The sequence below is a fragment of the Saccopteryx bilineata genome, chromosome 1 (assembly GCF_036850765.1).
Source record: "Saccopteryx bilineata isolate mSacBil1 chromosome 1, mSacBil1_pri_phased_curated, whole genome shotgun sequence".
Lineage (NCBI taxonomy): Eukaryota > Metazoa > Chordata > Mammalia > Chiroptera > Emballonuridae > Saccopteryx > Saccopteryx bilineata.
The window spans coordinates 9,112,653-9,138,147 of NC_089490.1; the positions used below are offsets into that span (position 1 = coordinate 9,112,653).

The window sequence follows — 25,495 nt, forward strand, 5'->3', positions numbered from 1 at the left end:
AAGAAGAACTTGAATGAAGGCAAGAAAGCAGAGAAAAAAAAAGAAAAGAGGCTCAAAATGTCTGAAGAAACTCTTAGAGAGCTCTGTGACAACATGAAGAGAATTAACATCCACATCATAGGGGTTCCTAAAAAAGAAGAGAAAGAACAAGGGATAGAGACTTTGTTCAAGCATATCATAGGTGAAAACTTCCCTAAATTATTGCAAGAGAAAATCGCACAAGTTCAAGAAGCACAGAAAACTCCATTAAAGAGAAACCCAAAGAAACCTACACCAAGACACATCATAATTAAAATACCAAAGCTATGTGATAAAGAGAAAATATTAAAAGCTGCAAGAGAAAATAAAGCTATCACCTACAAAGGAGCACCCATAAGGATGACATCCAACTTCTCAATAGAAACACTTAAGGCCAGAAGGGAATGGCAAGAAATATTAAAAGTAATGCAGAACAAGAACCTACAACCAAGACTACTTTATCTAGCAAGGCTATCATTTAAAGTTGATGGAGAAATAAAAAGCTTCCCAGAGAAAAAAAACTTAATGAATTCATTACAACCAAACCAATGCTGCAGGAAGTGTTAAGGGGCCTGTTGTAAATAGATCAAAGTGGGAAAAGAATATAGCAAAAAAGGAATAGAGATTTAAAGAATAAAATGGCAATAAACAACTACATTTCAATAATAACCTTAAATGTAAATGGATTAAATGATCTGATCAAAAGACATAGGATAGCTACATGGATAAGAAAACAGAACCCATACATATGCTGTCTACAAGAGACAAACTTTAAAACAAAAGATGCACATAGACTGAAGATAAAAGGATGGAAAAAAACATTTCATGCAAATGGAAATTAAAAAAAAGCAGGGGTAGCAATACTTATATCAGACTAAATGGACTTGAAGACAAAAGATATAGTAAGAGATAAAGAAGGTCACTACATAATGATAAAGGGAGTAATCCAACAGGAAGATATAACTATTAAAAAATATCTATGCACCTAATATAGGAGTACCTAAATATATAAAGCAGACTTTGATGTATTTACAGGGCGAGATCAACAGCAATACTATAATTGTAGGGGATTTCAATATAACACAAACGTCATGAGGTAGATCCTCAAGAATGAAAATTAACAAAGAAACAGTAGACTTAAAGGACACATTAGATCAACACGATTTAATAGATATCTTCAGAACCTTTCACCCTAAAGCAGCAGAATATACATCCTTTTCAAGTGCTCATGGTACATTCTCTAGGATACACTACATGTTAGGGCACAAAAGTGGTCTCAACAAATTTAAGAAGATTGAAATCATATCAAGCACTGTCTCTGATCACAATGGCATGAAACTAGAAATTAACCACACCAGAAAAGCTTAAAAATTCTCAAACTCATGGAAACTAAATAGCAGGTTATTAAATAATGAATGGATTAAGAATGAGATCAAAGAAGAAATAATAAATTTTTAGAAAAGAAAGACAATGAGCATACAACAATTCAAAATTTATGGGACACAGGAAAAGCAGTCCTGAGAAGGAAGTTCATAACACTGCAGGCATACCTTAAGAAATGAGAAAAAGCTCAAATAAATAACTTAACCCTGCATCTAAAAGAACTAGAAAAAGAACAGCAAGTAAAGCTCAAATGTAGTAGAAAGAAGGAAATAATAAAGATCAGAGCAGAAATAAATGATATAGAGGCTAAAGAAACAATACAGAGGATCAATAAAACTAGGAGCTGTTTCTATGAAAAGGTAAATAAGATTGAGGAATCTTTAACTAGACTCACAAAAAAAAAAGAGAAGGACTCAAATAAATAAAATTATAAATGAGAGCGGAGAAATAACTACTGACACAACATAAATACAAATTATAGTAAGAAAATACTATGAAGAACTATATGCCAAAAAACTAGACCACCTAGATGAAATGGAAAAATTCCTTGAAACATAAATCTTCCAAAAATCAATTTGGAAGAATCAGATAACCTAAATAGACTGATTACACCAAATGAGATCGAAAGAATTATCAAAAAACTCCCAACAAAGAAAAGTCTGGGGCCTGATGGCTTCACAACTGAATTCTACCAAATATTCAAAGAATTAACTCCTATTCTTCTCAAGCTATTTCAAAATATTCAAGAGGAAGGAAGACTTCCAAGCTCCTTTTATGAGACGAGCATAATTCTGATTCCAAAACCAGGCAAAGACAACACAAAGAAAGAAAATTATAGGCCAATACCACTGATGAATATAGATGCTAAAATCCTCAACAAAATATTAGCAAACTGGATCCAACAATATATGGAAAAAATCATACACCATGATCAAGTAGGATTTATTCTGGGGATGCAAGGCTGGTACAATATTCTTTTTTTTATTTTATTTTATTTTTTTTTTATTTTTATTTATTCATTTTAGAGAGGAGAGAGAAAGAGAGACAGAGAGAGAGACGAGGGGAGGAGCTGGAAGCATCAACTCCCATATGTGCTTTGACCAGGCAAGCCCAGGGTTTCAAACCAGCGACCTCAGCATTTCCAGGTCGACGTATTATCCACTGCGCCACCACAGGTCAGGCTGGTACAATATTCTTAATCAATGTGATTCACGACATAAACAAAAAGAAGGAGAAAAATCAAATGATAATTTCAATATATGCAGAAAAAAACATTTGATAAAATCCAGCACCCGTACATGATCAAAATTCTCAGCAAAGTGGGAATACAGGGAACATAACTCAACATGATAAAAGCCATCTATGACAAACCCACAGCCAACATTATACTCAACGGGCAAAAATTAAAAGCAATCCCCTTAAGATCAGGAACAAGTCAGAGGTGTCCCCTTTCACCACTCTTATTCAACAGAGTACTGGAAGTCCTAGCCACAGCAATCAAACAAGAAGAAGAAACAAAAGGCATTCAGGTTGGAAAGAAAAGTTAAACTATCATTATTTGCAGATGATATGATACTGTATATAAAAAACCCTAAGGTCTCAGTCAAAAAACTACTGGACCTGATAAATGAATTCAGCAAAGTGGCAGAATATAAAATTAATACTCAATAATCAGAGGCATTTTTATACACCAACAATGAACTGTCAGAAAAAGAAATTAAGGAAACAATCTCCTTCACTACTGCAACCAAAAAAAATAAAGTACCTATGAGTAAATTTAGCCAAGGAGACTAAAGACTTGTACTCGGAAAATTATAAAGCATTGATAAAAGAAATTAACCAAGATACAAACAAGTGGAAGCACATACCATACTCATGGTTAGGAAGAATAAACATCATTAAAATGTCTATATTACCCAAAGAAATCTATAAATTAAAAGCAATACCAATTAAAATAACAATAACATACTTCAAAGATATAGATCACATATTCCAAAAATTTATATGGAACCAAAAAAGAACACGAAAAGCCTCAGCAATCTTAAAAAAGAAGAACAAAGTGGGAGGTATCACACTTCCTGATATCAAGTTATACTACAAGGCCAATTTACTCAAAACAGCCTTGTACTGGCATAAGAACAGGCATATAGATCAATGGAACAGAACTGAGAACCCAGAAATGAACCCACAGCTCTATGGACAACTGGTATTTGACAAAGGAGGTAAGGAAATACAATGGAGTAAAGACAGCCTCTTTAACAAATGGTGTTGGGAAAATTGGACAGCTACCTGCAAAAAAAAAAATGAAACTAGACCACCAGCTTACACCATTCACAAAAATAAACTCAAAATGGATAAAAGACTTAAATGTAAGCCGTGAAACCATAAGCATCTTACAAGAAAACATAGGCATTAAGCAGTCTGACATCTCTCAGAGCAATATATTTGCTGATTTATCTTTAAGGGAAGTGATATAAAAGACAGAATAAACAAATGAGACTATCAAACTAGAAAGCTTTTGCACAGCTAAAGACAATAAGAACAGAATAAAAAGACAAAGTACATAATGGGAGAACTTATTTGACAATATGTCTGATAAGGGGTTAATAACCAAAATTTATAAAGACCTTGTAAATCTCAACATCAAAAAGACAAACAATCCATTCAAAAAATGGGAGAAAGAAATGAACAGACACTTCTCGAAAGAGGACATACAGATGGCCAATAGGCATAAGAAAAAATGCTAAACATCACTAATCATTAGAGAAATACAAATGAAAACCACAATGAGATATTATCTCACAGCAGTCAGAATGGCGCTCATCAACAAAACAACACAGAATAAGTTGGCGAGGATGTGGAGAAAAGGAAACCCTCCTGCACTGCTGGTGGGAATGAAGACTAGTGCAGCCTCCGTGGAAAACAATATGGAGATTCCTCAAAAAAATGGAAATCGAACTGCCTTTTGACCCAGCTATCCCACTTTTAGGAATATACCTTAAGAACACCGTAGCACTGTTCCAAAAGGAGAAATGCACCCCCATGTCTATGGCAGCATTGTTCACAATAGCGAAGATCTGGAGACAGCCCAAATGTCCATCAGAGGACAAGTGGATTAAAAGCTTTGGTACATATATACTATGGAATACTACTCAGCTATAAGAAATTATGACATCAGGTCATTTACAATAACATGGATGGACCTTGATAACATTATATGCAGTGAAATAAGTAAATCAGAAAAAACTAAGAAGTATATGAATCCATATATAAAATGGGACATAAAAATGAGACTCAGAGACATAGACAAGAATGTGATGGTAACGAGGAGGGGTGAGGAAGGAGAGAGAGGGTGTGGGAGGGAGGGGTGGGGCACAAAAAAAACAGATAGAAGGGGACGGAGGACAACTTGACTTTGGGTGAGGGGTATGAAGCATAATGAAATGTCATAATAATCTGGACATGTTTTCTCTCAACATATGTACCCTGATTTATTAATGTCACTGCATTAAATTTAATAGTAATAAAAAAGCAAACAAACAAAAAACATATTCAGTGACACGGAGAGCAACTGATTTGAAAAATATGGAAATAAAATTTTGTTTCTATTATAAAAAACAAACAAAAATAAAAACTATCCTTCATAGATGAAAGTAAATGAAAGACATTTCCAAAAAAAAAGAAAAAGAACTGACTCCTGTGTCTATCAGGAATAGCAGTTTCTCAGTAACTCTTGTATATTAGTTCTAGCAGCTTTGTACCATGAAGGAACTGCAATTAGAAATGAATGCAAACATATATAGAAGCATAAAAAGACTATAGTAAATAGGGCAAATATTTCATCGTGGTCCACATTGAGTGAAATGGAATCAAAAATATTTTTATTAAATAATCTCCAGATTTTTATAAATATGAAAAATTTATTAAGTAAAACAATTCTATTCTATTTTAAATTGTTTTAAATATTTATTCAATTTATTGATGTAATAATACTTAATAAAACTGTGCAGATCTGAGGTGAACCATTCTATCACACATCATGTGTACCTGGCCGTGTGTTCACCTCCCAGTCACCTTTTTATATGTTTTAAATTTTATGTCATGATATGACACATGGTATTTTTATAATTGTAGTGATGCTTTAAGTAAAATTGATTTTCAAGGCATTTTCTTTATTTATGGAACATATGAGACTTGGCCACCTTAGAGAAACAACATTAGAAGATGTAGGACATTCGCTTCCTATTCTTCACAGTGTGTAGAGAACCTGTCTCACTCACGTGAGCTATTCATTTCTCGATTAAGAGAAAAGCTCAGTAAAGTCCAGTGAGGAACAGAATGTTCGTCAGAGAATCCCACTCCTTTCTCTCTCCTGAATTCAACTCTCAGGAGTATGAAGATATTCTTCATTCAGAAATGAGGAAAAACAGAATCTCCAATACAGTGTGGTTAACAACCAACCTGTGGACAAAAACATGGAAGACGCAGCCCCCAGACCCCTGACCCTGTGTCACTGGGAGGAGCTGTGTGTCAGTGCTCCTTCCACAGTGTGGTGGCCACTCTGCACCATGTCGCTGCCACAGCAGTGAGACTCACTGATGTGTTTAAAAGTATCCAATGAGCATACTAAAATTTACAAACAGAGTTTCTGAAACATAAGAATTTCGAATAGACCAAAAATATTTCAGCCTAGCCTGTGGTGGCCCCATGGATAGAGTGTGGACCTGGAACACTGAGGTTGCCAGTATGACCCTGGACTTGCCCGGACACGGCACCCAGGGCAGCAGCTACAGCTACACTGAAGCAGCCATGAGTCCATAGCTTTCCTCCTGCCTGCCATTCTTTCTCTATGTAATATTAACATATAATATACATTTAGAAAATAATTACTTTAATAAATTAAACAGAAAATCTAGTATTTTTAAAATTTTATATTATTCTACAAAATTACCTCCCCTTTCCACCGTTTACTGACTATAGAACACCTGTGGATGATAATGAGCTTTGTTCTACTGTGTAGGTGTGTGTTTTGGGGAGGGGAACATGTGTGATTTGACATGTGTTTCTGTGTTCATCTGAAGTTATCCTAAATTTAAATTTGAATCTGTAAGTATATTTCAATCTCTTTGTGGTTACTAGAAATTAAATTGACATTGACTTTTGTATTTCTTTTTCAGCACAAGTTCTGCAAATAATGGGTAAAATTACTGATATTCCTTCACTCTTGATCCACATGAAACATCTGGTTTATTTCTCTCGTTCACATCTCCGGCCCTCTTATCCAAGGGCTCTTGGTTGGCCTATCCTCCTCCTAGGAGTCTACTGTTCCTCCCCCCAATATTGAGACTGTCCTTCTCCTAATTGGAACTCTGTCCATTTCTGTTTCCTACCTTCCCTCCTTTCTCTTCCTTCTTTGTCATTTTATACAAGTGTTTCCCTGTAAACATTGGCTGCTCTGTCTTGAAGTAAATTGTCACAGTTTCATTAATACATTGGTGAGATGAAAGGTGTTAAGCTGACAGAATCATGATTTTTAATATATACATATATTACAGGTTTATATTAGGATGTATAGATAAATACATGTGTATGTATTTCTGGGAAATATTCAAACTTGAGATCTCTGTCAAGTATGACAAGTTTGAAGCCCAATATTATGCAATTACTACTTCTCCAATCCCTTCAGAGAAATAACTACAAACTGTCAGCATTCAGTGTCTCTGTCCATTGTCTTTCCACAACCTGAGTCATGATAAATACCTTGTATCATTCACTGATCAGATGTGACAGAGTGGTGCATCCCTCTTCCACTGTCCTTGATCATATGACCCAGGTATTCCAAGTTAACTAAATATTTTACTTAATTATTTCATACAATATAAAATATCTAACCATTCTTGAATTTCATTCTTTGACATTATGTTGACACCGATATCACATGACAAAATGTATTTAAAATGAATACAATTTTCAGACAGATGAAGTATCTTAAGACAAGTGGTTCATCTTGTCTCAAGACTGGTTCATTTTTGACCTGTACTTTTTATGTGAAGGGTGCAATTGATTGTGATATTTCACAGTAAAGAAAATTTCATCATTCAAAGCTGAATGTTTTCTTTTTTAGTGACTATTCCAATTTTCTTTATTTCCTTGGTATTGATGTTTAAGATAATATGAGTCTGATCTCCTTCCTCCTGCCTCCCATCCCTTGTCTAAATAATATTAATAACTATATTATTTTTAAAAAGAGAATTATATTATAAATTAAATAGCAAAAAATATTTTTACATTTTTATATTATTTTACTAATTTAACACCCTTTTCCTCCATTGTATTTACTGTAAAATACCAGTGGTCAATAGTGTCCTCTAAGCCACTGTTTTTGGGGAGGCATGTGTGATTTGGGGGGGGTGTTCATTTGAAATTAATCTAATTTTATATTTGAATTTATCAGTAAATTTGAATTCTATTTGTGGTTTTTTCTCATGAAATTGACATTTTCTTTTCTTTTTCAGAGGATTTTAAGAGAGAATTAGGTAAAATTACTGATATATTTTTACATTATTTCACTTGAAAAAACATCTGCTTTATTTCTCTCTTTGACATTTCTGGCCTTTTATCCAAGTTCCTTCCGTTGGTCTGTCCTCCTCCTCAGTGTCTGCTGTCCCTCCCACATGATTCTGAGACAGCACCTCCTTCATTGGGGACTCTGTTGGTCTCTGTTTCCCTGTGTTTCATCCTTTCCTCTATCTCTTTCTCATTTGACCCAGCTATTTCCCTGTAAACTTTGGCTGCAGCTGTCAAGCATAGGATTGTCACAGTTTCATTCAGAATTTGGTGAGATAAAAGGCTTCAAACTGACAGACACACGGTGTTTAGTATATATAGATATAGATATAGACATACAGATATTAGTTTACATATAAGCGTATATAGATATCTGTGTGTGTATGTGTGTGTTTTTGTAAAATGCCAAACTGAGGACTTTATTCAAATTTTCTAAATATGAGTGTCCATTCCTATGCAATGGATACCTCTCCTAACCCTTCAGAGAACAGTCTTTGAAATCATCATTTGGTGCCACTGTTCATTGTCTTTCCACAGGCTGTGTCATGATAAATACCTGACATCATTCACTGGTCAGATGTGAGAGAATGGGGCGTTCCTCTTCCACTGTCCGTGGTCATATGACCCAGTGTTTGAAGCTTTTAAGTATTTTACCAATTCTTTGAACTTTTTAAAATATCCAAACATGGCAGTTTTTTATTCTTTCTCAGTATTGTTGACACAGTTTACATATGCCAAACAGCACTTAACAATAAGCAATTTTCTGAAGGATGTAATATCTTAAGGTGAGGTCACAAGTAATAAATATCTGATCTCTACGTAATTAGTGAAGAACATAAGAAAACAATATTGACCATGATATATCTCACAAAAAAGAACCTTAATGATTCAAACCTTAAGAGTATCTTTGTCTAATGACAATTTAAATTATATTTTTGTTTTATTAGAAATGGTCTTTAGATATATATCCCTCTAATGCAGTGGTCCCCAATCCCCGGGCCGCAGACTGGTACCGGTTCGTGAGTCTTTTGGTATCGGTCTGCAGAGGAAGAATAAATAACTTACATTATATCCGTTTTATTTATATTTAGGTCTGAACTATGTTTTACTTTTAAAAAATGACCAGATTCCTTCTGTTATATTTGTTTAAGACTCACTCTTGACGATTGTCTCGGTCATGTGATACATTTATCATTCCCAAACTAAAGGCTGGTCTGTGAAAATATTTTAGACATTAAACTGGTCTGTGGCCCAAAAAATGATGAGGACCACTGCTCTAATGTATAGAGCAGATGTCATATGACTAATGCAACATAAACAGTTTGGGACAGATGTTGCCTCTACTGTACACGTGCCCATCACTGCTGAAGTAACTGTCCCGCCTGTGAATAAGTTTGTGTTTAGCCTGATAATGGTGGTAGTCTAGTAACAGAGGAATACTTAGTATTGCACAAGTCAGAATTTCAGTCCACACTCATCATTTCATTTCCTGACTTAGTCTCCTGTGCACAGGGGACAGGGGAGGGAGAACAGCACTGACTCTGATGGGTGAGGTGTCCTTTGGAACCTCAGGGTTCCTCATTCACAGACATGGGTCCCTGTGTACTCCACAGTGAACTAGGAAATGGGGCCCATTTCTGTTCTCCTTCCTCCCTGATATTCTGTTTTTACTTGGAATGAATGACTTTTTCATTTCTTCTTTTCTTTTCAGCCGAGCAAAGTGCACAGGAAAAAGGTAAGTACCAATGATCTACTGCCCTGTCCTCCCTCACCTGTCTCTCATCCCTGTCTTCTCTCTCAGGGACCAGCTACCTGTGTCTCAGTTCTCGATTCTCCCACTCTGATAACCACTTCATTTTCTACTCAATTTCTCCGATTATTACCGCGGTCGTTGCCTTGTTGAAATTAAGGAGACAGAGGCTTTTGGTCAAATGAATATTATCACTAACATATTTGCAAGTATTGGTATTTTTAAAGTTTCTGAGTATAAGTTTCCTCAAGGACAGCTCAGGTCATTTGATTCTAAATCCCCCTTCTTCTTTCTCTTCATCTGATTCACTTAGCTACATTCAGACATGACTTAAAACAGAAACTCAGATACAATAAGGTTGTGAATTAATTGATGGCCACAAATATTGTGAATAGACGCACATAAGGACAAACTCCTCTGTTTATATGGAAGAGCAGTTTCTCAGTAACTCTTCTGTATTAGTTTTAGCAGCTTTATACAATGAAGAAACAGCAATTAGAAATGAATGCATACATATATAGAAGCATAAAAAGACTATAGTAAATAGGGCAAATATTTCATCGTGTTCCATGTAGAGTGAATAGGAATCAAGAATATTTTAATTAGCCCTGGCCGGTTGGCTCAGTGGTAGAGTGTCGGCCTGGCATGTAGGAGTCCTGGGTTCGAATCCTGGCCAGGGCACATAGGAGAAGAGCCCATCTGCTTCTCCACCCCTCCCCCTCTCCTTCCTCTCTGTCTCTCTCTTCCCCTCCTGCAGCCAAGGCTCCATTGAAGCAAAGTTGGCCCGGGCTCTGAGGATGGCTTCCTGTCCTCTGCCTCAGGTGCTACAATGGCTCTGGTTGTGACAGAGCAATGCCCCAGAGGGGCAGAGCATCGCCCCCTGTTGGGCATGCTGGGTGGATCTTGGTCGGGCGTATGCGGGAGTCTGTCTGCCTCCCCATTTCCAGCTTCAGAAAAATAAAAAAATTAAAAAAAATTTAAAAAAGAATATTTTTTCAGCCTTTTGGCTAAGTTCAAATGTAGTATCTGTTCTTATCAGTTTAAAAAAGAATATTTTAATTAAAGAACCTCCAGAATATTTAAAAATATAACAGAATTTATTCAATAAAATTCTTCTCTTTTATTTTAAATTGTTATAAATATTTATTGAGGTAATAGTAGTTAATAAAACTGTGCAGATCAGAGGTGAACAATTCTATCATACATTACATGTACATGGCAGTGTGTTCACCACCCAGTCACGTATCTTTCTGTCACCTTTTTATATGTTTTAAGTATTTATGTCATCACATGTCAGATGGTATTTTTATAATTGTAGTGATGATTTCAGTAAAATCGATTTTCAAGGCATTTTCTTTATTTATGGAAGATCTGAGACTGGGCCAGCTTGCAGAAACAACATTTGAAAATGTAGGACATTCGCTTCCTTTTTGTCACAGTGTGTAGAGAACTTGTCTCACTCACATGAGTCAACATACTCTTCTCTCGATTAAGGGGAAAAAAGCTCAGTAAGGTCCAGTGAAAAACTGAATCTCATTCAGAGAATCCCACTCCTTTCTCTCTCCTGAATTCAACTCCCAGCAGTATTAAGATGTTCTTCATTCAGAAATAAAGAAAAATAGAATCTCCAATACAGAGTGGTTAACACCAACCCATGGACAAAAACACGGAGGACGCAGCCCCCAGACCCCTGATCCTGTGTCACTGGGAGGAGCTGTGTGTCAGTGCTCCTTCCACAGTGTGGTGGCCACTGTGCAAGGTGTCACTGCCGCAGCAGTGAGACTCACTGATGTTATTAAAAGCATCCAATGACCATACTAAAGCTAACAAACAGAGTAACAGAAACATGAATATTTCAAATAGACCAAGAATACTTTCAGCCTAACCTGTGGTGACCCGGTGGACAGAGCATGGACCTGCACCTCTGGGCTTGTCAGTTGGACCCTGGAATTGCCCAAACTCGGCACACAGGGCAGCAGCTACAGCTACAGTGAAGTAGCTATGAGTCCATAGCTTCCCACCCACCTCTCATCCCTTCTCTATGTAACATTAATAAACAAAATTTTTTCAAAAAACAATTATAAACAGCAAAATTAATATTTAAAAATATTATATTATTTTATTAAATTCACTCCTTTTTCCAGCTTTATGTTGGCTGTAGAACACCTGAGGAGGACAGTGAGCTCTGACTATTGGGGGATGCGTGTTTGGCAGGGTGGTGTCTGATATCTTGTGTGTTTGTGTGTTTATCTGAAATGTGGTCAGGTTCATTTTAAATTTAAATAATCTGTAAATTTGAATTATCTTTCTGGTTGCTTCCCATGAAATTGACATTGACTTTCTCTCCTTCTCTTTTTTTTTTCCAGAGAAATTTGAGAAAAAAATAGGTAAATAACTATAATTCCTTTACTCTGGATGCACTTGAAAACACCTGGTCTGTTTTTCCTTTGATATTTTTGGTGTTTTTATCCAAGTGTCCTCTGTTGGCCTGTCCTCATCCTAGATGTCCACTGTCCCCTCTCTGATTCTGGGACAGCACTTCTCCCGTGTGGGGCTCTGTCCACTTCTGTTTCCTACCTTCCCTCCTTTCCCTTCCTTCTTCTGTCATTTTATACAATCATTTTCCCATAAACATTAGCTGCTCTGTCTTGCAGTAAATACTCACTGTTTCTTTAAGACATTGATGAGATGAAGGGTATGAAGGAAACAGTTACATAATTATTAATATATATAAATATTTCAGGTTTGTATTAGCATGTACATATCTGAATATATATGTATGAAATTCAGGAAAATATTAAAAATTAAGACCTATGTCAAGTATTTCAAGTTCGAGTGCCCATTTTTACACACCAGTTCACAAACCCTTGAAAGAAAAGCCTCAAACTTTCAGCATTCAGTGTCTCTGTCCATTGTCTTTCACAACCTGTGTCATTACAAATACCTTGTATCATTCACTGGTCAGATGTGACAGAGTGGGACATCCCTCTTCCACTGTACTTGATCATATAACCCAGGTGTTCCAAAGTCTCTAAATATTTTACATAATATTTTCAGGCCTTTAAAAATATGCACTAGTTCATTATTTATTCTTTGTCATTAAGTTGACACTGTTATCAAATGACAAACTGCAATTAAAAATAAACAATTTGCAGAAGGATGAATTATCCTGATGTAAGGGAATGTGAGTGTTTTTAAATCTGAAATACGTGATAGTCCACTCACATGAGAACGCTTAGTGTTGCACATCCCAGCATTTCTCACGGAACTCCCTCATTGTTTAATTTCCCAATTTCATTTCCTGTGCACAAGGGACAGTGGGTAAAACAGCATTACCTCTGAAAGTTAAGATTTCCCTTTGAACCTTATGGTTTTTATTTTCGCAAAATTGTTTCAATGTTTCCTCCACACTGAACCAGAAATGGGGCCCTGTGTCTTTTCTTCCTACCAGGTAATCTGTTTTCAGTTGGAATGATTTGTTTATTTCTTCCTTTTCCCTTTCAGCTGAGAGTGAACAGGAGACAGGTCAGTACCGATAACTCCCCGTGTCCTTCCCTCACCTGGTCCTTATTCCCTGTCTTCTGTGTCAGGGATCATCTGCCTTCCGTCTCAGTGTCTTAGACGTCAACTCTGATTCTCTGTGTTCAAATGTTGTTCAGTTTCTCTCACCATTACCCCTCTAATTGTCTTATTGTTGAAATCAGAGAGATAGAGACTTTCTATCAAATATTATCAACAATCTATCCGGAACTGTAGATAATTTAAAAGTTTCTGATTGAAAGTTTTCTCCATGATTGTAAGTTATTTCTTTCCTTTTTTCTGATTCTCTTACCATAATTCAGGCATGGCTTAAAACTCACACTGAAATAATATAGGGTTGTAAATTAAATGATGAAAAAGAACATTGGAAATAAGCACGCATAAAAACCAAATTCTATCTTTCAGTTACTGTTGTGCAGTGCTTGTAGCAACTTTTTACAATGTAGGAACTGCAATTAATATATATATATATGCATATATGATATATATATATATATAAACAAAGACCTTTTTTTTTTCTTTTGCCCATTTTCTTTTTTTTTTTTTTAATAAATTTTTATTAATGGTAATGGGATGACATTAATAAATCAGGGTACATATATTTAAAGAAAACATGTCTAGGTTATTTTGTCATCAAATTATGTTGCAAACCCCTCGCCCAAAGTCAGATTGTCCTCCGTAACCCTCTATCTAGTTCTCTGTGCCCCTCCCCCTCCCCCTAACTCTCTCCCTCCCTCCCTCCCATGTCCTCCCTCCCCCCCCACCCTTGGTAACCACCACACTCTTGTCCATGTCTCTCAGTCTCATTTTTATGTTCCACCAATGTATGGAATCATGTAGTCCTTGTTTTTTTCTGATTTACTTATTTCACTCCTTATAATGTTATCAAGATCCCACCATTTTGCTGTAAATGATCCGATGTCATCATTTCTTATGGCTGAGTAGTATTCCATAGTGTATATGTGCCACATCTTCTTTATCCAGTCTTCTATTGAAGGGCTTTTTGGTTGTTTCCATGTCTTGGCCACTGTGAACAGTGCTGCAATGAACATGGGGCTACATGTGTCTTCACGTATCAATGTTTCTGAGGTTTTGGGGTATATACCCAGTAGAGGGATTGCTGGGTCATAATGTAGTTCTATTTGCAGTTTTTTGAGGAACCACCATACTTTCCTCCATAATGGTTGTACTACTTTACAGTCCCACCAACAGTGAATGAGGGTTCCTTTTTCTCCACAGCCTCTCTAACATTTGCTATTACCCGTCTTGTTGATAATAGCTAATCTAACAGGAGTGAGGTGGTATCTCATTGTAGTTTTGATTTGCATTTCTCTAATAACTAATGAAGCTGAGCATCTTTTCATATATCTGTTGGCCATTTGTATCTCTTCCTGGGAAAAGTGTCTGTTCATGTCCTCTTCCCATTTTTTTATTGGATTGTTTGTTTGTTTGTTGTTGAGTTTTTTGAGTTCTTTGTAAATTTTGGATATTAGGCCCTTATCTGAGCTGTCATTTGAAAATATCAGTTCCCATATAGTTGGCTGTCTGTTTATTTTGATATCAGTTTCTCTTGCTGAGCAAAAACTTTTCATTCTGATGTAGTCTCATTCATTTATCTTTGCCTTCACTTCTCTTGCCATTGGAGTCAAGTTCATAAAATGTTCTTTAAAACCCAGGTCCATGAGTTTAGTACCTATGTCTTCTTCTATGTACTTTATTGTTTCAGGTCTTATATTTAGGTCTTTGATCCATTTTGAATTAATTTTAGTACACGGGGACAGGCTGTAGTCGAGTTTCATTCTTTTGCATGTGGCTTTCCAGTTTTCCCAACACCATTTGTTGAAGAGGCTTTCTTTTCTCCATTGTGTGTTGTTGGCCCCTTTATCAAAGATTATTTGACCATATATATGTGGTTTTATTTCTGGGCTTTCTATTCTGTTCCATTGGTCTGAGTGTCTATTTTTTTGCCAATACCATGCTGTTTTGATTATCGTGGCCCTATAATATAGTTTAAAGTCAGGTATTGTAATGCCCCCAGCTTCATTCTTTTTCCTTAGGATTGTTTTGGCTATTCGGGGTTTTTTATAGTTCCATATAAATCTGATGATTTTTTGTTCCATTTCTTTAAAAAATCTCATAGGGATTTTGATGAGAATTGCATTAAATTTGTATATTGCTTTGGGTAATATGGCCATTTTGATTATATTTATTCTTCCTATCCAAGAACAAGGAATATTTTTCCATCTCATTGTATCTTTTTCGATTTCCCTTAACAATGCTTTGTAATTTTCATTATATAGGTCCTTTACGTTCTTTGTTATGTTTATTCCTAGGTATTTTATTTTTTTTGTTGCAATCGTGAAGGGGATTATTTTTTTGAGTTCGTTTTCTAATATTTCATTGTTGGCATATAGAAAGGCTATGGACTTTTGTATATTAATTTTGTATCCTGCGACCTTACTGTATTGGTTTATTGTTTCTAATAATCTTTTTGTGGAGTCCTTCGGGTTTTCGATGTATAGGATCATATCATCAGCAAAAAGTGATAGCTTTACTTCTTCTTTTCCGATATGGATGCCTTTTATTTCTTTGTCTTGTCTGATTGCTCTGGCCAGAACTTCTAGCACCACGTTGAATAAGAGTGGAGAGAGTGGACAACCCTGTCTTGTTCCTGATTTAAGGTAGAAAGTCCTCAGTTTTATGCCGTTTAATAGGATGTTGGCTGATGGTTTATCATATATGGCCTTTATCATGTTGAGATATTTTCCTTCTATACCCATTTTGTTGAGAGTCTTAAACATAAAATTGTGTTGTATTTTATCAAAAGCCTTTTCTGCATCTATTGATAAGATCATGTGGTTTTTGTTCTTTGTTTTGTTGATATGGTGTATTACGTTAACCGTTTTGCGTATGTTGAACCATCCTTGAGATTCTGGGATGAATCCCACTTGATCATGATGTATTATTTTTTTAATATGTTGTTGTATTCGGTTTGCCAGTATTTTGTTTAGTATTTTAGCATCTGTATTCATTAGAGATATTGGTCTGTAGTTTTCTTTCTTTGTGCCATCCTTGCCAGGTTTTGGTATGAGGGTTATGTTGGCCTCATAAAATGTGTTTGGAAGTATTGCTTCTTCTTCAATTTTTTGGAAGACTTTGAGTAGAATAGGAACCAAGTCTTCTTTGAATGTTTGATAGAATTCACTAGTATAACCGTCTGGGCCTGGACTTTTATTTTTGGGGAGGTTTTTAATAGTTTTTTCTATTTCCTCCCTGCTGATTGGTCTGTTTAGGCTTTCTGCTTCTTCATGACTCAGTCTAGGAAGGTTGTATTGTTCTAGGAATTTATCCATTTCTTCTAGATTGTTGTATTTGGTGGCATATAATTTTTCATAGTATTCTACAATAATTCTTTGTATATCTATGATGTCTGTGGTGATCTCTCCTCTTTCATTTTGGATTTTATTTATTTGAGTCCTGTGTCTTTTCTCCTTGGTGAGTCTTGCCAAGGGTTTGTCAATTTGGTGATCTTTTCAAAGAAGCAGCTCCTTGTTTTATTGATTTTTTCTAGTTTTTCTGTTCTCTAATTCATTTATTTCTGCTCTGATTTTTATTATCTCCTTTCTTCGGCTGGTTTTGGGTTGTCTTTGTTTTTCTTTTTCTAGTTCCTTAAGGTGTGAAGTTAAGTGGTTTACTTCGGCTCTCTCTTGTTTGTTCATATAGGCCTGAAGTGATATGAACTTTCCTCTTATTACTGCTTTTCCTGCATCCCAGAGATTCTGATATGTCGTATTTTCATTTTCATTTGTCTGTATATATCTTTTGATTTCTGCGCTTATTTCTTCTTTGACCCATTCATTTTTTAGAAGTATGTTGTTTAGTTTCCACATTTTTGTGGGTTTTTTCCCCCTCTTTTTTGCAGTTGAATTCTAGTTTCAAGGCTTTATGATCAGAAAATATGCTTGGTACAATTTCAATTTTTCTAAATTTGCTGATATTGTCTTTGTGGCCCAACATATGGTCAATTCTTGAGAATGTTCCATGTACACTAGAGAAAAATGTATACTCTGTCGCTTTGGGATGAAGTGTCCTGTAGATGTCTATCATATCCAGGTGTTCTAGTATTTCGTTTAAGGCCACTATATCTTTATTGATTCTCTGTTTGGATGACCGATCTAGAGCCGTCAGCGGTGTATTGAGGTCTCCAAGTATGATTGTATTTTTGTTAGTTTTTGTTTTAAGGTCAATAAGTAGCTGTCTTATATAGTTTGGTGCTCCTTGGTTTGGTGCATATATATTAAGGATTGATATGTCTTCTTGATTCAACTTCCCCTTAATCATTATGAAATGACCATTTTTGTCTCTGAGTACTTTTTCTGTCTTGTAGTCAGCATTATTAGATATGAGTATTGCTTTTTTTTGGGTGTTGTTTGCTTGGAGTATTGTTTTCCAGCCTTTCACTTTGAATTTGTTTTTATCCTTGTTGCTTAGATGTGTTTCTTGTAGGCAGCATATAGTTGGATTTTCTTTTTTAATCCATTCTGCTACTCTGTGTCTTTTTATTGGTAAGTTTAATCCATTTACATTTAGTGTAATTATTGACACTTGTGGGTTCCCTACTGCCATTTTATAAATTGCTTTCTGTTAGTTTTGTATCTAGTTTGATTCTTCTCTTTTGTTTTTCTATCATTTGTTTTTGTTTGTTTATGTTCCATACTTCTTTCCTCTGTTGCTACCTTTTTTAAGTCAAGTGTTTTTGTGGTGGTTTTTTTAAGGGTGGTTACCATTAAGTAATGAAAAGGGTACCTACCATATTCATTGTAGTACCCTATCTTATAAGTATTTCTGCACTTCATCATCCTTTGCTACTGTTAATCTCCATCCTCTCCCCCCTTTTTTTCCTTTGTTGTCACAGTTTAAGTTTGGTTTTATTGTGTTCTTGGTGGAGCTGTTACTTGTGGTGTTGTTTTCTTTTGTTCTTTGAATCTGGTTGGAAAACCCCCTTTAGTATTTCCTGGAGTGGGGGCTTTCTGTTGATAAATTCTCTCATCTTTTCTGTACTTCCTCGCGGCTTGAAAGAACGTCTCTGTGGTAGATTCCTCCACACCCTCGTCTCTCAGATTCAAGTGATAACAGTCTTTTCGCTATCAGTTTGTGTGGAACTCCGGAATGCTCCGAGGATAAATTTTTCTGTTTCTAGTTGATAAATTTGTTGTGATTTAGGGGAGAGCTGTCGGACGCGCTGCTCACGGCGCCATTTCCGTGACATCACCCATTTTCTTTTAATTAAAAAAATTTTATTTTAATTTACTGATTTTAGAGACGGAAAGAGGAAGAGAGAGAGAAACATCAATTTGTTGTTCCACTTATTTATGCATTCATTGGTTGATTCTTGTATGAGCCCTGACCAGGGATCGAACTCAAAACCTTAATGCAGGGGTCCCCAAACTTTTTACACAGGGAGCCAGTTCACTGCTCCTCAGACCGTTGGAGGGCCAGACTATAAAAAAAACTATGAACAAACTCCTATGCACACTGCACATATCTTATTTTAAAGTAAAAAAACAAAACGGGAACAAATAAAATATTTAAAATAAAGAACAAGTAAATTTAAATCAACAAACTGACCAGTATTTCAATGGGAACTATGCTTCTCTCACTGACCACCAATGAAAGAGGTGCCCCTTCCGGAAGTGCGATGGGGGCTGGATAAATGGCCTCAGCAGGCTGTAGTTTGGGGACCCCTGCCTTAATATATCAGGACAATGCTCTAACCAAATGAGCTACTTGGCCAGGGCTCCATTTTCTAATTGGATTTTTTTTATTTTTTTACTCCTGAGTTTTTAAAGTATTTTAGAATAGAGTCCGCAAAGACCATTTTAAATATGACTGATAGTTCATAGGGGCCATACAGAGTGATAAGTGATCAGGAATCATGAACTCACAAAACTCAACAAAAAACAAGCAAACAATTCAGTCAAAAATTAGTGACAGGACATGCATAAACACTTCTCCCAAGAAGAAATACTAACAGTTAACAGATATATGGAAAGATGCTCATCTTCATTAGCTATTAGAGAAATGCAAATGAAAACTACAATGAGATACCACCTCACACCTGGTAGATTGGCTGTTGTCAACAAGATAGGTAATAACGAGTGCTGGAGAGGCTGTGGAGAAAAAGGAACCCTCATCCACTGCTGGTAGTAATATAATTTAGTACAACCATTATGGAAGAAAGTACAGTGGTTCCTAAATTAATTAAGAATAGAACTCCCATATGACCCAGCGATCTCTCTCCTGGGTATACACCCCAAAACTGGAAAACATGAGTACATAAAGACACGTGCACCCTCATGTTCATTAAAACAATATCCACAGTGGCCAAAGCATAGAAACAACCAAAGTACCTTCAATAGAGGACTGAATAAAGAAGATGTGGTACAGTATACAGTGAAATACTACTCAACTGTAGTAAGATCAATGACAGGGTATCAGTTACAACATGACTGGACTTTGATATTATTATACTGAGTGAAATAAGTAAATCAGAAAGAGCTAAGAGCTCTGTGATTCCATACATAGCTGGGACACTAAATTAAGCCTCAAGGACATAAATAGGAGTGCAGTGGTTACCAGGGGGAGGAGGGACATAAAAAGGGACAAATATAAAGAGAGGAAGGATGACTTCACTTTGGGGTATGGGTATGAAACTTAATCAACTGTCCAAATGATGTGAAATTGTTTGCCCCAAATCTATACACTCTAGTTGACCAATGTCACCCAGTTAAATTTAATCCCCTAAATAAAAAATCTAAAATAAAATCAAATATTTTTAAAAATTTATAACATTCGTTAAATATCCTTCAATTCTCCTATTTTAAAATATTTTAAACGTTTTATTGAATTTATTGGGGTGACCTTGGTTTATGAAGGTATGCAACTCTCAGGCGCACAATTCTTTTTTTTAAATAAATTTTTATTAATGTTAAGGGGTGACATTAATAATTCAGGGTACATATATTCAAAGAAAACATGTCCAGGTTATCTTGTCGTTCAATTATGTTGCATACCCATCGCCCAGAGTTAGATTGTCCTCCGACACCCTCTATCTAGTTTTCTTTGTGCCCCTCACCCTCCTCTTTCCCCTCTCCCTCCTTCCCTCCAGCGTCCTCCTTCCCCCACGCCTGGTAACCACCACACTCTTGTCCATGTCTCTTAGTCTCCTTTTTATGTCCCAACAATGTATGGAATCATGTAGTTCTCGGTTTTTTCTGACTTACTTATTTCACTCCGTATAATATTATCAAGATCCCACCATTTTGTTTGTAAATGATCCAAAGTCATCATTTCTTATGGCCGAGTAGTATTCCATAGTGTGCCACACATTCTTTATCCAGTCTTCTATTGAAGGGCTTTTTGGTTGTTTCCATGTCTTGCCCACTGTGAACAGTGCTGCAATGAACATGGGGCTGCATGTGGCTTTACGTACCAATGATTTTGAATTTGGGGGGTATATACCCTGTAGAGGAATTGCTGGGTGATATGGTAGCTCTATTCTTAACTTTTTGAGGAACTACTATACTTTCTTTCATAATGGTTGTACTACTTTCATTCCCACCAACGGTACCTGAAGTTTCCTTTTTCTCCACAGCCTCTCCAGCACTTGTTATTACCTGTCTTGTTGATAATAGTGAATCTAACAGGTGTGAGGTAGTATCTCATTGGAGTTTTGATTTGCATTTCTCTAGTAGATACTGAAGATGAGCATCTTTTCATGTATCTGTTGGCCATTGGTATTTCTTCCTGGGAGAAGTGTCTGTTCATATCCTTTTCCTACTATTTTATTGGATTGTTTGCTTTTTTTTTGTTGAATTTTGTGAGTTCTTTGTATATTTTGGATATTAGGCCTTTATTTCAGCTGTTGTCTAAAAATATCATCTCCCATTATTTGGCTGTTTGTTTTGTGGTCAGTTTCTCTTTCTGTGCAAAAGCTTCTTAGTCTGATGTAGCCCAATTCATTTATCTTTGCCTTCACTTCCCTTGCCTTTGAAGTGTTCTCTATGGCCAAGGTCCATGAGTTTAGTACCTATATTTTCTTCTATGTATTTTATTGTTTCAGGTTTTATTTTTAGGACTTTGATCCATTTTGAATTAATTTGGGTCCAAGGGGACAAACAGTAGTCCAGTTTCATTCTTTTGCATATGGCTCTCCAGTTTTCTCAGCACCATTTATTGAAGAGGGTTTCTTTTCTCCATTGTGTGTTTTTGGCTCTTATGAAAGATGATCTGACCATACATATGTGGTTTTATTTCTGGGCTCTCTATTCTGTTCCATTAGTCTGAGTGTCTATTTTTCTGCCAATACCATGCTGTTTTGATTATCTTGACTATGCAATATAATTTGAAGTCAGATATTGTAATGCCTCCCAGCTTTGTTCTTTTTCCTTAGAATTTCTTTGGCTCTTCGGGAGTTTTTATGGTTCCATATAAACCTGAAGATTTTTTGTTCCATTTTTTTTAAATGACATTGAATCTTGATGGGAATTTCATTAAATTTGTATATTGCTTTGGCTGATATGGTCATTTTTTTTTTCTGAAGCTGGAAACGGGGAGAGACAGTCAGACAGACTCCTGCATGCGCCCAACCGGCATCCACCTGGCATGCCCACCAGGGGGTGATGCTCTGCCCACCAGGGGGTGATGCTTTGCCCCTCTGGGGCATTGCTCTTTTGCAACCAGAGCCACTCTAGTGCCTGGGGCAGAGGCCAAGGAGCCATCCCCAGCGCCCGGGCCATCTTTGCTCCAATGGAGCCTCGCTGCGGGAGGGGAAGAGAGAGACAGAGAGGAAGGAGAGGGGGAGGGGTGGAGAAGCAGATGGGGTGCTTCTCCTGTGTTCCCTGGCCAGGAATCAAAACCAGGACCCCTGCACGCCAGGCCGACGCTCTAGCACTAAGCAAACTGGCCAGGGCCGATATGGTCATTTTTTTTTTTTTGTATTTTTTCTGAAGCTGGAAACGGGGAGAGACAGTCAGACAGACTCCCGCATGCGCCCCACCGGGATCCACCTGGTATGTCCACCAGGGGCGACGCTCTGCCCACCAGGGGGCGATGCTCTGCCCCTCTGGGGCGTCACTCTGCCGTGACCAGAGCCACTCTAGCGCCTGGGGCAGAGGCCAAGGAGCCATCCCCAGCGCCCGGGCCATCCTTGCTCCAATGGAGCCTTGGCTGCGGGAGGGGAAGAGAGAGACAGAGAGGATGGAGGGGTTGGGGGTGGAGAAGCAAATGGGCACTTCTTCTATGTGCCCTGGCTGGGAATCGAACCCGGGTCCCCCGCACGCCAGGCCGACCCTCTACCGCTGAGCCAACCGGCCAGGGCCCGATATGGTCATTTTAACTATATTTATTCTTCCTATATAAGAACAAGAAATATTTTTCTATTTCATTGTGTCTTTTTTTATTTCCTTTAATGATCCTTTTTAGTTTTCATTATATAGGTCCTTTACATCCTTTGTTATGTTTATTCCTAGGTATTTTTTCTTGTTGTTGTAACCATAGAAGAGATTATTTTTTTGAGTTCATTTTCTGGAGTTTCATTGTTCACATAAAAGAAAGCAATAAACTTCTGTATATGAATTTTGTATCCTGTGACATTAATGTATTGGTTTATTGTTTCTATGAGTCTTTTTGTGGAGTCTTTGGAGTTTTCCTTGTATAGGATTATATCATCTGAAAAAAGTGAAACCTTTACTTCTTTTTCCCCAATATGAATGCCTTTTTTTTTCCTTGTCTGATTGCTCTGCCTAGAACTTTGAGCACTACGTTGAATAAGAGTGAAGAGTGGGCAGCCTTGTCTTGTTCCTGAATTTAGAGGAAAGTTTTCTGGGTTTTGCTATTTGATATGATGTTAGCTGATGGTTTATCATAAATGGCCTTTATTACATAGAGATTTTTTTATACCTATTTTGTTGAGTGTTATAAACATAAAATGATATTGTATTTTATCGAATGCCTTTTCTGCATCTATTGATAGAATAATATGGTTTTTGTTCTTTGTTTTGTTGATGTGGTGTATTTAGTAAACTGTTTTACTATGTTGAACCATCCTTGTGACTCTAGGATGAATCCCATTTGATCATAATGAATTATTTTCTTAATATGTTGTTGTATTCGATTTGCTAGTATTTTGTTTAGGATTTTAGCATCTGTATTCATTAGAGATATTGGTCTGTAGTTTTCTTTTTTTTGTATTGCCCTTGCCAGGTTTTGGTATGAGGGTTACGTTGGCCTCATTAAATGTGTTTGGAAGTGTTGCTTCTTCTTCAATTTTTTGGAATACTTTGAGTAGAATAGAAACCAAATCTTTTAATGTTTGATAGAATTCACTAGAGTAGCCGTCTGGCCCTGACTTATATGTTTTAGGAGGTTTTTGATAGTTGTTTCTATTTCCTCCCTGCTTATGGGTCTGTTTAGGCTTTCTGCTTCTTTATGACTCAGTCTAGGAAGATTATATTGTTCTAGGAATTTATCCCTTTCTTCTAGATTGTTAAATTTGGTGGCATATAGTTTTTCATAGTATTCTATGATAATTCTTTGTATATCTATGATATCTGTGGTGATTTCTCCTCTTTGATTTTGGATTTTGTTTATATGAGTCCTTTTTTTTTCCCTAGTGAATCTTTCCAAGGGTTTGTCAATTTTGTTGAACATTTCAAAGAACCAATTCTTTGTTTTATTGATTTTTTAAATACTTTTTTTGTTCTCTACTTTATTTATTTCTGCTCTGATTTTTATTATTTCCTTTCTTTTGCTGGTTTTGGGTTGTCTTTATTATTCTTTTTCTAGTTCCTTAAGGTGTGATATAAAGTTGTTTACTTGGGCTCTCTCTTGTTTGTTCATATAGGCCTGTAGTGATATGAACTTCCCTCTTATTACTGCATCCCAAAGATTCTGATCTGTTGTGTTGTCATTTTTATTTGTCTCTATATATATCTTGATCTCTGCTTTTTTCTTTTTTGACCAACTCATTTTTTAGAAGTGTGTTGTTTAATTTCTACATTTTTGTGGGTTTGTTTACTTCTTTTTTGCAGTTGAATTCTAGTTTCATATGCTTATGGTCACAGAAGATGCTTGGTACAATTTCAATCTTTCTGAATTTGTTGATTTTCATTTTGTGGCCAAACTTATGGTCAGTTCTTGAGAATGGTCCATGTACACTGGAGAAAAATGTATACTCTGACTTTTGGGATGAAATATCATGTAGATGTCTATCATATCCAAATATTCTAGTGTTTCATTTAAGGTCAATATTTTTATTGATTTTCTATTTGGATGAATGATCTAGAGCCATCAGCAGTGTATTGAGGTTTTCAAGTATGATTGTAATTTGTCAGTTTTTATTTTTAGATCTGTTAGTAGATGTCTTATATACTTTGGCACTCTTTGGTTTAGTGCATATATATTAAGATATGTTATGTCTTCTTGATTCAATGTCTTCTTGATTGTTATGAAATGACCATCTTTGTCTCTGATTACCTTTGCTGTCTTGTCTTCAACATTGTTAGGTGAGTATGGCTACACCTGCTTCTCTTTGGATATTATTTGCTTGGAGAATCATTTTTCAATCCTTCACTTTAAATTTGGTTTATCCTTGTAACTTAGGTGTTTTTTGAAGGCAGCATACTGTTGGATTTTCTTTTTTGATCCTCTCTGCTACTCTGTGTCTTTTTATTGGTGAGTTCAATCCATTTACATTTAATATAATTATTGACACTTGCAGGTTTTCTATTGCCATTTTATATATTGCTTTCTGATAGCTCTATATCTTGTTTGGTTCTTGTCTTTTGTTTTTCTGTCATTTGATTTTGTTTGGTTGGATTCTGTACCTCTTTTCTCTGTTTCTTCTTTTTTTAAGCCATGTCTTTCTGTAGTGGTTTTTTTTTCAGGGGTAGTTACAATTAGGTTATAAAAATGATATATATCATATTCATTGTAGTACATTATCTCGAGTGCTTCTGCACTCCATCCTTCTTTGCTATTATTAATCTTTGTCCTCTCCCAACTTTTGTTTTTGTAGTCACATATTAATCTTGTTTTTACTGTGATCTTGTTTGGAGTTTTACTTGTGATTTTGTTTTGTTTTGTTCTTTGTAATCCCCTTTAGTATTTCCTGAAGTGGGGGTTTTGGGTGTTAAATTTTCTCAACTTCTCTGTATCTGCGAATTTTTATTTCCCCTT

At 36.2% G+C, this 25,495-nt stretch overlaps 1 protein-coding gene and 1 pseudogene across 1 annotated transcript in view; both read left to right on the forward strand.

Annotated features, from left to right (window-relative positions):
- The window catches only part of LOC136324412 (uncharacterized), a 79,925-nt gene that overhangs the window by 27,738 nt on the left and 26,692 nt on the right, over positions 1 to 25,495 (forward strand). Inside the window, exons 11-15 of the mRNA XM_066257280.1 lie at positions 6,579 to 6,599; positions 7,917 to 7,937; positions 9,680 to 9,703; positions 12,085 to 12,105; positions 13,223 to 13,243. Coding sequence (XP_066113377.1) covers positions 6,579 to 6,599; positions 7,917 to 7,937; positions 9,680 to 9,703; positions 12,085 to 12,105; positions 13,223 to 13,243 — 108 coding nt within the window. The remainder of the gene's footprint in view (positions 1 to 6,578; positions 6,600 to 7,916; positions 7,938 to 9,679; positions 9,704 to 12,084; positions 12,106 to 13,222; positions 13,244 to 25,495) is intronic.
- LOC136321478 (U2 spliceosomal RNA) lies at positions 10,706 to 10,791 on the forward strand (annotated as a pseudogene).